The sequence below is a fragment of the Pelophylax lessonae genome (assembly GCF_965119305.1).
Source record: "Pelophylax lessonae genome assembly, chromosome: 1".
Lineage (NCBI taxonomy): Eukaryota > Metazoa > Chordata > Amphibia > Anura > Ranidae > Pelophylax > Pelophylax lessonae.
The window spans coordinates 140,430,582-140,446,588 of record NC_138768.1 but is presented as its reverse complement, the minus strand read 5'-3'; the positions used below and the strand labels follow the sequence as shown (position 1 = coordinate 140,446,588).

Here is a 16,007-nt window from a genome sequence, read left to right as displayed (position 1 = left end):
TTATCATCAAATTGTTTTTTTGCCATCTGTGTCCCATTGCAGAGATTTCCCTTCACTTCTCGTCCCATAGTCAAACAGGAAGAGAGGGGAAATACCTGCAAATTAACCACTTCCATACGGGCCAATTCTGGCACTCCACTTCTACATGTAAAATCATAATTTTTTTGCTAGAAATTTACTCAAAACCCCCAAACATTATATATGTTTTTTAGCAGAAACACTGTATTTGCACAGCAATTTTTCAAAACGCATTTTGTTTGGGAAAAAATTTTTTTTTTATTAAATTAAAAAAAAAAAACACTAAAGTTAGTCCAATTTTTTGGTATGATGTGAATTACAATGTTACGCCAAGTAAATAGATACCTAACATGTCATGCTTTGAAACTGCGCACACTGGTGGAACGGCGGCAAACTTCGGTACCTAAAAACCCCCATAGGCGATGCTTTAAACATTTTTACAGGGTACCTTTTTAGAGTTACAGAGAAGGTCTTGGGCTAGAATTATTGCTCTCCCTGTAACATTCGCTGCGATACTTCATGTGTGGATTGAATGCCGTTTACATATCTGGGCGCGACCTACGTATGCATTTACTTCTGCATGAGAGCATGCGGGGAGGGGGGCACTTGACATTTTTTTTTTCTATTGTTTATTTTATTTTTTTATTTTATTTTTACCCTTTCCCTTTCATTTTTTTTTTTTTTTTTGGATCACTTTTATTCTTATTACAAGGAATTTAAACATCTCTTGTAATAAGAATAGTGCATGACGGGTCCTCTTTATGGAGAGATATTTGGTCAATAAGACCTCAGATCTCTCCTACAGGCTGGAAAGCCTGAGATAAAAAAAAAAAGACAACCTCGGCTATCCAGCCGAGATCACGGCAGTATTTTCAACTGCCGGGCCTCCGAAAGTCAGAGAGACTGGCAGGGACCATCTGGTCCTCATTATTCTTTATAGTGTACTTCCACTGCCAGCGGATTCCTTCTCTGGCTCACCGATTGCACGGGTGAGGCAGTAGAAGCACCGGATGGAGTAACGTCCTCTCCAGCGGCCTGTAAGAACACTCAAGCTGCTATGATTGTTTTTCTAGTGAAGAGAATCTGCAGCTGCAGGCATCATTCAGATATCCCCATTTAAAGCCCAGAACGCCATATAACATCCAGCGGTATGGAAGTGGTTAAGGGGATTCTTTGGGGACCCCCGGGTCACTAGAACTAGTGCCCCCGTTGTAAGATTTCCCCTCTATTACTTTGCTGGGGACAATCCCAAATTTAGGATTTTCTTTTAGTTTAATTTTCAGTTATAATAGTAAACAGGAAAAATAGGGTGAATCTCCTTAATGGGAGCACAGATGGCAATAAAAACTGACAGGTGTTCTAATCCCTTTCCACTCTATCCAAAACTAAAAAAAAAAAAAAAAAAAAAAAAACTTTTGTCTTTTATTATATTTTAAATCATAATCTTGACTAAGCTTTACTGCTATAATAGCAGTGGAGAAAAGCAGATAGTTAAAATGGTATGTAGCACTGTCCCCGTAGGGCTTGCTGTGTGTTGACCTTTTAGGCTTCCCTCTGATTACCTGCAGACAGTTGGAGGGGTTTTTTTACATATCACATGACAGGTCCCATGACACAGATCTGTACTCACTATAGGAAGAGTCAGATACTTTCCAGTGTCTCCCTTCCAGTCAGCTCTGAAGGACATCTGGGTTCAGCTCCTATCTGAATTTCAGGCCCTCAGGTCGACTACCCAAGGCCGCATCGCAGCTTCTACAAAATGAAGGGAGCTGCCCCCTCCCTCCGGGACCCCACTCTCTAGCCGAAGACCCCAAGCACATGGCCCTTGGCATTTATACAGTCATCCAGCATGCACCAAAAAACTTTCCTCTACCAATCACCAGGGCTGTAACATTGCCTGTGCCCTTACTTGTCAGGTTTCCTCCCACTGTCCAATATGCCTCCCTATTCGACCAGTGTGAAACATTCAGACAAGCTGAGCTGCACTTGAGTACCATGAGCAGACCCTACCAATGGATCCTGCTCCCTGGTAGGCAGAGAGCACTAAAAGTTTACCTGACAATCTTCCTGGTAAGCAGAAATACCCAAAAACTATACTCTCTTCTATCACCTAACTAGCAGGGTGCTACAGGTATATTCTGCATTGTGTGGCTTAGGTGTCTGAACAAGGAAATTGTCAGTGACAAATTATTTGCAGTAAAGTAATTTCCACATTTTAGCTGTGTTTAGTTCTGTTGATTGACAGATAGAGACTTTGTAGCCTGCTAGAAGATTATAATTACAACCAAAGTTTGAAGCAGTGAGGTTGAGGTAAAACTAGCCCTGCAAAGCCAACGGTACCTTTGGGAACCTGGCTAAGGCTTACAGTACACACATCTAAATAGTGTTAACAGGATTCCTGAAACCTGTGGCCAGTAGCATACCTTGCATGGTTTACTATGCACAAAATGTTTTTTTTTTTATTTTGGTCACTTAGATGTAGCTCTTGGTTTGGTCACTGTAGCTCTTTTATCTTCTACAGAGTACATCCTTTCAAACATTCACAATTTCAAAGAGCTGAAGGAACTAGAGGTGGGATGTCCAAGTGGTAAATGGGACATCATTGGGATTTTGCCAGAGGAGTTTAAAAGTCTTCAAAGAATTGAAAAACTTGTATTCAAGAATGAGAATATGGAAACACAGTGTGAACAACTGGGTGTGTAAAATGTAATGATTAGTATTTTAATCTCCTATTGATAGTAAATGTATTATAGCTTCAGGTGCCTGTAAAAGAATAATGACAGCATAAAGTGCCAGTAAATGCATGGAACAACTTTTCTCAACCACAGCTACTTGGAACCTTAAAATGAGGAAGGAAAATAAATCCTCATTACAGGTCGCTTTGATAGCAGCCTTGAACTTATCTGCATTGTTGGGTCTGGTGTCTCTCATCTTCCTCTTGACAATATCCCACAAATTCTCTATGGAGTTTAGGTCAGGTGAGTTTGCTGGCCAATCAAGCACAGCGATACCATGATCAATAAACCAGGTATTGGTACTTTTGGCAGTGTGGGCAGGTGCCAAGTCATGTTGGAAAATGAAATCAGCATCTCCATAAAGCTGGTCAGCAGAGGGAAGCATGAAGTAAAAAAGTTTGCATATAATTTGGAAATCAAGGTCCCGGATGCTGGAGGAAGAGTGGAGAGGCACAGAATCCAATTTGCTTGAGGTCCAGTGTGAAGTTTTCCCAGTCCTTGGTGATTTGGGGAGCCATCTCATCAGCTGGTGTTGATCAAGTCCAAAGTCAGCACAGTCCTCTACTGGGAAATTCTAGAGCACTTCATGCCTCCCTCTGCTGACCAGCTTTATGGAGATGCTGATTTCATTTTCCAGCAGGACTTGGCACCTGCCATAATCATCAAAATTAAAAGAAAGAAATGCTTGAAATATATCACTGTGTGTAATACATCTATATAAAATATGAGTTTACTTTTTAAATAGAATTACTGAAATAAATTAACTTTTTGATGATATTCTAATTTTATGAGATGCACCTGTATATTTATGCATATGTTTTTTTTTTACCAGACATGTACGGTCTGGTTATTTATATATAAATGTATGTGTATATATATATATATATATATATATATATATATATAAAAAAACCTAATATACTGTCAATTAAGACTGCTTTTTTCAAGGTAGTTCCTTCTTTCTTTATCTCTGTTTTATTTATTTCTTCATTTCCTCATGCTTTTATTTTCCTTTTGGTATTCTTCCGTTAATTTTTTTCACTTTTTTTTTTATTCAGATTTACTTTTGTTTATTATGTATTAAAATGTAATTAAACAGATTTTTTTATATATTGTTGGACTTCCTATTCCATATTTGGACGCAAAAGGAGGGGGTCCAATTTGAGGACGATACCATAATTTCACCTTTTTTTGTCTTTTCTCACTATTTTTTATTTCTTTAATCTTTTTTCATTATTTTGGCCTGTTTCTTTGTTGCATATTCTCTTATTTTCTTTTTTTTTTTTCTTTTAACACTTTGCCAACACACGTTTTGAGGTGTTCTTTTATCCCACATACCTAGGATGTTTTGTATCCTTTGGACATCTCTCTGAAATATTGTGGGCTAGATCCTTGTGTTCCATGGCTCCCACGTGTGGCAAACATTCACCAGATTGATTTTGTTCTCAATTATGCAGCAGCCGATTATATTTTTATCTCTTTATCTCCATTACTAAGCCCCGTGGGCAAGGTGAAGCATGTCGAAGGTTCAGCCTGGATGGAGTATGGGTTGAGGCTGTTTCCACTCTTTGCATGAGGGTTTTGTGTGATGTTTGGCTCCTTTCCTTATTGACTTAAATGGAGCTGAGACGAGCTCCTTCCCTGCCTGCACTCCAAGCGGTAGTCAGCATATACGGACCTACTAGAGCCTGAAGGGGCACCCTCAGTTTCTTAGTATGGGGTTTCTGTGAAAAGGGTGACCCAGCAGTGAGACATAGTGAATATGTGTCGCTGCATTCAATTAAGTAAATGTGTGGGATCCTTCAAAAAGTGTGTTTTTCAAACAAGATGATTAGGCTACAACTAAAAATTGAAGTTCAAATTTGAGATAAAATAACTCATAGATTTTTTCACACACTTTTTTAGAATTCACAAAAAACATCACTAAAATAAAGCAGGAGATATTTCATCAAAATGTGAGGCATTTTACTCATGAAACCATGTGGTATTTTATCTCAGGATGGATGTGATGCTCAGTGGGTGGATACAGTGGAGAAGGATTAGAACCCCTGTCAGTTTTTAGTGCTAATAAAGAGGTAAAATGGATTAAACTGTGGAAATATGCCAACTGACTAATCAGTGCGTTTTTTTCATTAATCAGAAAAAAAGATGACTAGAATACCAGTCAAAGGGAAGCTGCTATCACAGATTACACATGGCGTATAAATAACAACCAAGTTAAAATAAATTCAATACCGGGCACTTTTACACCTTTCCTGCCCAGGCCAATTTTCAGCTTTCAGCGCTGTTGCACTTTGAATGACAATTGCGCAGTCACGCAACACTGTACCCAAACTAAATTTTTATCATTTTTTTTCACACAAATAGCTTTCTTTTGGTGGCATTTTTTTCAAACAAAATTTATTGAAAACTTTTTTGGAACATACAATATAAGAATATGTAGACTAAGCAATTATACAGTAAATGTGTTATGCTGAACAGTAGTAGGAGTAACACAGGTAAACCAAGTTGCCCATTCAGGGGCCGTCCTTGCATGAAATTGAAAAAGGCAACATGTATCAATCATCTGACAATGAACATCAAATAACTGGACAAAGCCCACCATGTCGATATGTAAGAGGGCATAAAGAAGAAAAAAAAAGGGGGGGGTAAGAGGAAGATAGTTTACTGAGCATGTTTAGTTAGGGTGGGAGGGTTTGTCAAGGACATACAAAACGAAAAAAGGAGACAAAGTACACTGGCCTCCTATCTAGATCTGGATCGACTACCGTAAAGGGGGAGGGTGAAACAGAAAAAAAAAAACCCATGGGGAGAAGGGGTGGGGTGGCTTCTTAGGTTTGTAGGAATTAATAGAAGGGGAGAAAAGAGATAGGGGGTAAGGGACATGTTGAGGGCATGGAGGAAAGACAGACCATTGCGAGACCTCTCCGGTGGTTGGACCCCCTCAAGTCCCCACACCCTACTTGGATAGGTAGTACATATGAATCATAAACCAGATCCTTTGCTAACTCCCCCAAAAGGAGGAGGGGGGGAAGGTAAAGAATCAATTATGGTGGTCATTTACTTATTGGAATGTTAAACCTAGGAGCCCGCAAGGCTTTAGTAATGGTCAGCAGGCCCGGACTGGCCATAGGGCAGACCGGGCATTTGCTTGGTGGGCCAGGCCACCCGCTCTGTGGCCGGTTGATGATCAGGCCGCACAGCTGGAGGTAATCGGCAACTGTAGCCTGGACAGGGTTAGCACAGGCCACAGCCGCCGCTTACCTTCCGCTGTGTGGCCATGACAGTGTCTCCTCCGGCTGCAGGGCTGAGCTGTGTATCTCTCACACAGCTCAGCCTCAGAGCCGCCACTGACAGTTCCCCTCTCCTGTCTCCCCTCTCCTGTCTCTGCAGGGACGAGAGGGGGAGAGAGCACTTATCTGCTCCTCCCGCCCCTCTCCTCCTGGGTCTGCCCTGCCACACTTCCCGGGTAAGTTTAAATCCAGAGAGAAAAGCTGCAGACAACCTCCTTTACAGTGCAGTCTCCTTTATATCACCTGTACATTAGAGGACCCCCTCTGCCCCCACCCCCCCCCCCCCCCGGTCCTTGGAAAAATTGTCTGCTCAGTCTAAAATGCCCGGGCCTGTTTTTTGTCCCAGTCCAGGCCTGATGGTCAGTAGTGCGGTAATGGAACGCGGTAATGGAACCGGCAGGCCCAAGTGGCTGATAAGTTCTTCCATGTCAGCGATTTTTTTGCAGGTGTGTGAACCATTCAGAGAGTGAGGGGGTGTGGGCCATGTTCCAATGAGTTGGTATGCACCATTTCGCTGCGTTCACCATGTGCATATCGAACGATTTATAATAGGCTCTGTGAGGATGAGACATGCGGTGAATGAGAAATTGTGCAGGTGAGTAATCCAAGGTATGGGTTGTCACATGGTGTTTAATCTCCACTGGGTTTTTTTTTATTTTTGCTAAATAAATTTAAAAAAAGATTGAAAATCTTAGTTTGTTATAACATTTTGCAAATAAATAATTGTTCTTCAGAAATGTAGGTCAAAGTATTTTCTGCTATACGTCTTTGATGAAAATAACCCAAATATATTACTTAGTCTGTGTGAAAGTTACACAAACTTTGGGATATATCTGAAAATGTATCAATCCTGATGTACAGACAGCCTATCTCATTGCTTGAGGCCTGAAAATGCCAGGACAGTAGAAATACACCCCAAGGTATTTAGTAAGATGCATTGCGAGTTTTTTAAAGTTGTAATTTTTTATTAGAATTTTTTGGAAAATTAAGAAATTAAAAAAAAAAAAAATTTTTTTTTACATGCTGTCACCAGTGCAGTACAGCGTTATCATTTAACAGGTGTGGTGTTAATCAGGGACACTGACTGGTAACAGTACAAAAAATAAAAATATATTTTTTCAATTTTTTTTATTTTTTTACATTTTTTTTAACACACTGTGACCAGAGCAATAGAATATTACTTTAGTAACATTGCACTACTCTGGGAAAGTAATCAGGATTTTTTTTTTACACATTTTGTTTGTTTATAGCAGTGCATTACATTGCTATAAGCAAGCATTTTACTGAATGAAACAGATTCAGTCTGTTTTTTTTTATTAGCTATTATTGGCCAGAGCTAATCACATAGTACAAATGGGCTTTGATTGGCTCTGTGTTTATCATGTGATCTAACTGACCAATCACAGCTATCAACGGAGTTGTATCCAACGGATGGCATGAAAGGAAGCCATCCATTCTATCCAGGATGTCATATGTTGTCTAGTCAGGGTAAAAAAAACACATATTTTGTATTTACTTAACCAGTTCCCGCCTGGCTACTAGTTAAGTAAATACAAAATATCTTTATAAATGTCAAATATTGAATGAAAATAGTTTAAAAATCACACACATATATAAATACCATTCTTCCACCAATACAAAAGGCAGCTTTGTCATTGGGGAGATTTCTCTTCAATTCTGTCCCATAGCCAAAACAGGAAGTGAGAGGAAATCCCTACAATTTAAAAGAGTCTCTTGGGGACCCCCAGGTCACCAGAACCAGTGTCCCTACTGGGAGATTTCCCCTCTATTACTTTTTTGGGGACAACCCAAAAATTGGGATTTTCTTTTACTTTTACTGATAACGGTAAACTGGACAAATAGAGTGTGTGAATCTTCCTAACAGGGACACAGACAGCAATAAAAACATGACAGGGGTGCTATTCCCTCTCCACTTTATCCAAAACTAAAAAAAAAAAAAAAAAGTTTTGCCTTTAGTAATACTTTAGGTAAATCAGACCCGATGATTCTGTGTTTTTCCATATTTAGGTTTTTATGCAATACGGTTCAGAAACTGATCCAAAAAGGTAGAGACTACTCAAACTTGGCTATTATCCGATCCAGCGATGTGCACGAGCGCAGCGGCTCCAGCCATTGTCTCTCTACTCATTGGACAGATTGATAGCAGTAATGGCACTTTTCCACTGCAAGTACCAGCTCGGCTCTACTTGACCCTGCTTGGCTCTGTTTGGTTTTCCACTTCATGGTATCGCATGGTACGGTGTTGGAACGGTTCGGTATGGTTTGGTACGGTTTGCTTCTCCACTAAAGTAAAGTGGGTGGGATAACAATGATTCTCTGACCAATCAGTGGCCAGTAGTGACAAACAGTCAAGGCTGCAATCAAAGGATTGTGGGATACGGTACCGGTACGGCCCTCTTGGAACCACAACCGAGGTGGTACTGTTTAAGCGAGCCGTACCGTTCGGTTCCATGTAGTGGAAAAGCGCCGCCGTACCGTACCGTACCATACCGAACCGTTCCAACACCGTACCATGCAGTACCATGCAGTGGAAAAGTGCAAAAGCGAGCCGAACCCTTTGGTTCCATGCAGTGGAAAAGCGCCATAAGAGCCATTGGCTCCTGCTGCTGTCAATCAAATCCTGGGACACGGGAGCGAAGGGTGGGGCCTAGTATCGCTGTCCGTGTCAATGGACGCAGCAGCGGGACTTGGGAGCGAGCATGCACGGGTGCCCCCATGCAAAGCTGCTTTCCGTGGGGGCACCCGATGAAGAGGAGGGGCTTGGAGCACCTGCGGGGGACTCCAGAAGAAGAGGATTGGGGCTGCTCTGTGCAAAACCATCACACAAAGCAGGTAAGTGCCAGTTCACACTACTCCAACTTGTCAGGCGACTTGGTCTGACTTCCATTATGTGAAGTCAGTGTAAGCCGCGCCGAAGTCGCGGTGCACGGCGAATTGTTCAAGTCGCCCCGAAGTCGTGTCACCATAGTGTGAACCGACACTAAGTATAACGTGTTTTTTTTTTAAACAAACATTTACAATATACATACCTCATGCCTGGACCAATACTTAATTAACTCATGTGTTTAATTATTTATTTCCTTCATGAATTGACTTTAACACTGTTTTATGAGTTATTTACCTCATGTTTTTGGTTTGTGAGGTAAATAACTCATGAGGTAATAGTGAACTGACATTTTCAGCATCTCATGAGATAATTGGAGAAAATGTGTCACGTGATTCACTGATCTCATGAGATATTCTTTAGTGAATTGAGCCCTCAGTGTGGAAATAATGGATGGGTCCTTTTCCCCACATACATTTTACTAAAAGTTGTCCCTCTTTTCCATCTCATTAAGGCTCCGTTTCCACTAGTGCGACTTGTCATGCGACTTTGGACACGTGTCACATGACAAGTCACAGCCCATTGATTTCAATGGCATCCGTTCCCATCTATGCGACATTGAAAAGGTGCCTGCACTATTGATGCGACTTTGATACAGAGAGTGTTAAGTTGGATCAAAGCTGCACTCAAAATTGTATTAAAGTCACAGTCTAAATTGCACAAATTTGGAGTCGCACTAGTGGAAACGTAGCCTAAGAGACGCTATGTGTATTTGTTGGTGTACTAATATGTGTCATTGCTGTCATTTTAATCACAATGAATGTGTACCTTTTTTTGCAGCAAAGATGATTGACCACTTTCCCAATCTGAACTCTTTCACGATACAATGTAATCATTGTCCTGAGTTTGAGAAGGTTATCACTTCTTTATGTCAGAATACAAAAATGGAAACTCTCTGTATTAAGAAACCAATGCTAAATTGGGAACTAATCCATTTGGGTGAGTCAATAATTTATTGTCTAGTAATAATAATGTATCCTTTTTATGTGCGTACATTTCTTAAAACACTGCAAAGAGTAATAATGTTTTGCAGTAACTCAGATCAGCCACTCACACTTTACCAAAATCACACCCATTGACAATTGGTACTGATATGTTATAATGTTTTTTTTCCATGTCCCATATCATTGTCGCTCTTTAACCACTTCCGCACTGCTCACTAGAGCTGTACTGCGGCAAAGTGGCTCGATAACGTCTGGCGACGTTGTACTATGTCGCCAGACATTCCCCTCTCTTGGCGGCGCGCCGCCGGAGGCTCACTCCCTCTGTTTTCAGTCACTGCGGGAGTCGGGCCAGGGGAGGAGCGGCGGCGATCGTCGCTGCTCTTCCCCGATCGTCTGGGAATCTAGTGTGGATCTCCTAAGTGACAGGCAGGGTCAGATTGCAGGGTTCAGCATAGCTGAACCTGCGATCTGTCCTTGTGTCACATAGTCACCTCCCCCCACACACGTCAGTAAGCACCAGGCATACATTAACCCCTTGATCACCAATAAAAATCAACCCCTTCCCTGCCAGTGTCATTTTTACAGTAACAGTGCATATTTATAGCACTGATTACTGTAGTAATGTCACTGGTACCCCGAAAAGTGTCAAAAATGTCAGTCAGGGGTCCGATCTGTCCGCCGCAATGTCGCAGTCCCGCAAAAAAAATCGCAGATCGCCGCCATTACTCGTTAAAAAAAAACACCCTTAGTTAGTAAACGCAATAACTTTTGCGCAAACCAATCAAAATACCCTTATTGCAATTTTTTTTTTTACCAAACATAGGTAACAGAAAACAAATTGGCCAAAAATGTAAAAAAATTTTGAATTTTACATTTTTTTGGGGGGGAATTTCATATAAAAAATCTGAAAAATATTGTTATTTTTTCAAAATTTACACAGTTTTTTTGTTTATAGCGCAAAAAGTAAAAATCGCACAGGTGATCAAATACCACCAAAAGAAATCTCTGTTTGTGGGAAAAAAAGGACGTACATTTCGTTTGGGTACGGTGTCGCACGACCGCGCAATTGTCAGTTAAAGTCGCACAGTGGCGAATCGCAAAAAGTGGCCCAGACGTAAGACAGCAAAATCCTCCGGTGGTAAAGTGGTTAAAGTATAATTTTGTATATGCGTTTAAAATAAATAAATAAATACAGCCCTGGCCAAAAGTTTTGAGGAAGACACAAATATTAATTTTCACAAAGTCTGCTGCCTCAGTTTTTATGATGGCAAATTGCATATACTCCAGAATGTTATGAAGAGTGATCAGATGAATTGCAAATGTATTGCAAAGTCCCTCTTTGCCATGAAAATAAACTTAACCCCCCCCCCCCCCCCCAAAAAAAAACATTTCCACTGCATTCCAGCCCTGCCACAAAAGGACCAGTGATTCTCTCTTACACAGCTGTCAGTGTTGATGAGGACAAGGCTGAAAATTACTCTGTAATGCTGATTGAGTTAGAATAACAAACTGGAAGCTTTAACCTCCTTGGCGGTGATCCCGAGGGTTAACTTTTACTGGCAGGAGCGGTAACCCCGAGTCACGCTTGGGGTAGCATTGCAGAGTGCCAGCGGAGCCCCCTTAGCTGCCAGTGAAGTCCACTTACCCTGTCCTGGCGATCCAGCGATGTCCTTCGCTCTGATCGCCGGCTGACCGGTGTCTGACTTCCTGGTTCCGTTTCCTGCGAGCAGAGGCGGCGCACGGGAGCGGAGCTGGGCGGGAAATTTAAAAGTGTAAAAATAAATAAAAGAGGTGATACAATGCAATCTGAGAGGATTACACTGTATTACCTCAGATTACCTCAGATCTGACATTAGATACATTACAGTGCCCCTTGCCTGACATTATACTGGCATTTGTGTCCAAAAAAAAATATAACATGGCGTCAAAAAAGCGCCACTTTACTAAAGCGCTTTTGGACCAGTTGAATGATAGCGGCAGCGACAGCGACACGGAGGTGCTCGCAGAACTGAGCGATATCGAGTCGTGGGGTGAATTGTCGTCTGACACTGACACTGACGCTGATCTGGCAAGTGACTACGGCGATGATCCTGCACCTGACCTCAGTGATGTGCGCACTTGGTGCGCTATTGACTGCGATGCGGACCAGGTAGCTCCCCCAAGATTCCCGTTCACTGGATCACCTGGGATGAAGGTAGATGTCGAGCGTGACAACCCTCTGGCATACCTGCAATTATTCCTCACTGAGGAGGTAATTGAAAAAATTGTCACGGAGACGAATCGCTACCAAGAGCAGCAATCCGCTACGCTGCATGCCAGGTTTTCCAGAAGCAGAAAGTGGGAATCGGTTACAAAAGAGGACATCTGGCAGTTTCTGGGACTCATCATTCTTCAGGGGTTGGTGGGGAAACCGTTCCAGAAATGGTACTGGACCACCAACAAGTTACTGGCCACTCCGTTTTTTGGCACTGTAATGTCTGAATACCGCTTTTCCCTGATTATGAAGTATTTCCACTTCACAAACAATGACGAGTTTGATGAGGCCACGCATCCTGCTCCCAAAATAAAAAAAATCTGGGAGGTATGCAAATTATTGCGGCCAATTTCCAGCGGACCTACGTGCCAGAAAGGGACGTCAGCGTGGATGAGAGTTTGATGGCCTAAAAGGGACGCCTAAGCTGGATACAGTACATTGCATCCAAAAGAGCGCGGTTTGGCATCAAATCCTATATGCTCTGCGAGTCATCCACTAGGTACATCTGGAATTCGGTAATTTACACCGGTATAGGCACGAAGTTCAACCCCAGGTACAGCGGCTATGGGATGGCCACATCATCTGTCCTTACACTTCTGGAGCCACTGCTGAACCAGGGATATTGTGTGACCACGGACAATTTCTACACGTCCCCGGAACTATATGAGGTTTTGCTACAAAACAAAACTAACGCATATGGTACCGTTAGGCCTAACCGACGAGACATGCCATCTATGTTTGCCAAAAATAAACTAAAAACCAGAGAAATGGTTGCCTGGCAGAAGGGTAAGATGATGGCAATGTGATGGCGAGACAAGAAGGATGTGTGTCTCATGAGCACTGTGCACAATACCTCCACTGCCATGGTCCACACAAAAAGTGAGAAAGATGTGCTGAAGACGCAAGTCGTAATAGACTATAACAAAACCATGGGAGGTGTCGACAGAGCCGATCAGGCAATGACATTTTATCCGGCTATGAGCAAACAGCAAAAAAAATATTATAAGAAAATATTCAGACATCTTCTGGAACAATGCCTTTGGAATGCATATATCCTGCACAGAGCAAAGAGTGACAAGCCTCTTGCTCATTCTGAGCTTGTCTGGAAGGTGGCTGAGCGGATTTTTGTCAAGCACCAGACGCCATCAGTAGTTGTAAATAGACATGGACCTCGCGTTGTTGACATTGTCAACCCAGAACGCCTGACCGGTCGTCACTTTGCAGACTATATCCCGCCAACCGCAAAAAAGGCAGCACCTACCAGGATGTGCATAGTTTGCCGCTCAAAGAGAGATGGCAATGGAAAGAAAGTCAGAAAAGAAACCAGGTTCCATTGTCCTGATTGTGACGTCGGACTTTGTGCAGTTCCATGTTTCAAAATTTATAACACTCAGGATGTGTATTGAATTTTCTTTGTTTGACAAATTTCATTATTTATTACATTATTGAATAAAATTATATTATTTATTAGATTATAATTCATGATTTTGTGTTTCAAACTTTATAACATCTGGGATGTCTACTAGAGTCTTGTTTGGTCAGGTTTAAGTCAGTAATTACTAAGAATTGTAGGCCTATAATACATAACACCAAATTTCCATGCAAAAAATTGTACCGCTTTTGGTACAAAATTCCAGACATAATCATACCGCCAGGGAGGTTAAAAGGAGAGCGGTGCTTGAAATCATTTTTCTTTCTCTGTTAACTTACCTGCAAAGAAACACTTGCAGTCATCATTGCTTTGCACAAAAGGGGATTCACAGATATTGCTGCTACTAAGATTGCACCTAAATCAACCATTTATCGGATCATCAAGAACTTCCAGGAGAGAGATTCAATTGTTGTGAAGAAGGCTTTAGGGCGACCAAGAAAGTCCAGCAAATGCCAGGACTGTCTCCTATAGTTGATTTAGCTGAGGCATCGGGGAATCATCAGTGTAGAGCTTGCTCAGGAATGGCAGCTGGCAGTTGTGAGTGCATCTGCACGCACAGTGAGGTGAAGACTTTTGGAGGATGGCCTGTTGTCAAGAAGGACAGCAAAGAAGCTACTTCTCTCCAGGAAAAACATCAGGGACAGACTGATATTCTGCAAAAGCAATAAGGAAGGTTTGGGACTTTAAATGAGATGAAAAACATCTCCATCCCGGTTCAATGTACATGAGGGGGGAAGGTTGAGACTTTGAATGAGGCGTGTAACAAGGGCCATGATGGTTAAAATGATAGTAAAAATTTTATTATATAAATGCACATATACATAGCAACTGTAGGTAAAATGAAAAGGCAATAAATCTGAGCTGGAGTACATACATACATCAAAATAGCACAATACATCAGTCAAAATTGTACAAAATAAATATGTAAAGGTAACCCATAGTATTAGTAATGGTCTGCATCAAGATAGGCTCGACGCGTTTCTGTGGACTGATATTCCACTTCATCAGGAGAATGTGATGCGAATCTGCAAAGAATATATATATGAAAATGTCGCAAAGATTACAAAAATGGTAAAAAATAAATAATGAAAAGAATCAACATGGAAAAATTCCACCCAGATCTACTCACAGGGCAGCTCAAATCGTAGCAAGTCATATGGGTACATGATGCTGGCGATAGTCTTACCAGGAGCTGTGGGGATGCAAAAGAAGGGGCAGAAACAGGCATGAAACATGGCGCATAGGAGTAGAAGAAAAAAGAAAAGACAAAAGAAGAGGAAAGAAGCGGGTTGAGCAGTGAAAGAGGTAGTAATATCAGGACATTCCTAGGGACTAGTGAATGAACTGAAAATGGGGTGCAATGCAAAGTGCAGCTAAAGGGCATGAGGTCAGGGAGTACTAGAAAATAGTCCTAGGTATGTACCAGAGTAGAAATTATACAAACAGTGCTTGGGACACATAACAAATGGGCCCAGGGAAATAGAAGGAGTGAGAGAATGTCAACGAAAGAATGGAAAGGAAAAGATTCCCAGGAATCACCGTGAGAGAAACAATGGGGTAGGCAGTGTGTATGGGGATATATGGAGATAGCAATCTTGGCTAACATACCATAAGTAATAGCTTAACAAGTGTCATGAGGTGTGCCAGACCCATGGAACGATGAAACAAGAGTCGAAGTAAAAATAATCCAGGAGAAAGATGCGCCAGAGGTGTCAGCCATCAGCCCCCTCAGCATCTCCAACGCCACACGAGCGTGTGAGGGAAGAGGCATGCCTCCACGGAGTGTGGACGCCAACAGGCAGTCAACCTCCGGAAGGGTGCCTAAAAACACGCCAGATGGAAAATACGCAGCCAATACCGCGGCGCCAGAGATGTGACGTCACAGGTATGGCACGAAGCGTGGCGCCGATGCACATCGGGACAGCCACCCGATCGACCGCGCCCAAGTGGCCATGATGGTTAAAATGATAGTAACAATTTTATTATATAAATGCTCATATACATAGCAACTGTAGGTAAAATGAAAAGGCAATAAATCTGAGCTGGAGTACATACATACATCAAAATTCCCTCTGTTTGGTTATGCCCATGTTGAGGGAAAGGCCCAGAAAGATTTTAAAATCGAGAACCGTTTTAGGTTTCCAGGCGAATTGTCTGGCAAGGGGCGAATTTGGGTTGGCGACGATAAATTGTTGTGCATATAAATTTGATTGATCCACAATAGATCTGAAAAGATCTTCCGTGAAGAACAGCTCAAAAAAGTTCAGGGGCGTAAAACCAGCTGTCTCCACGTGGATTCTAGGTTGGGCAGTGAATGGGAGAAGTACTGGCACTGTAGAATCAGTGGGTTGCCAATTGGGATATGCCAGCGCATCAGGGAGGGCACTATAGGCTCTACGGGCCTGTCTTCGAATACGCGGTGGCTG

The 16,007-nt window shown here is 42.0% G+C and overlaps 1 protein-coding gene across 2 annotated transcripts in view; it reads left to right on the top strand.

The window, feature by feature from the left end:
• The window catches only part of LOC309555178 (baculoviral IAP repeat-containing protein 1e-like), a 108,546-nt gene that overhangs the window by 78,910 nt on the left and 13,629 nt on the right, over positions 1–16,007 (top strand). For both annotated transcript variants that reach the window (XM_082257022.1, XM_082257021.1), the window contains exons 11-12: positions 2,540–2,713; positions 9,732–9,890. In XM_082257022.1, the coding sequence (XP_082113148.1) occupies positions 2,540–2,713; positions 9,732–9,890 (333 nt within the window). The remainder of the gene's footprint in view (positions 1–2,539; positions 2,714–9,731; positions 9,891–16,007) is intronic.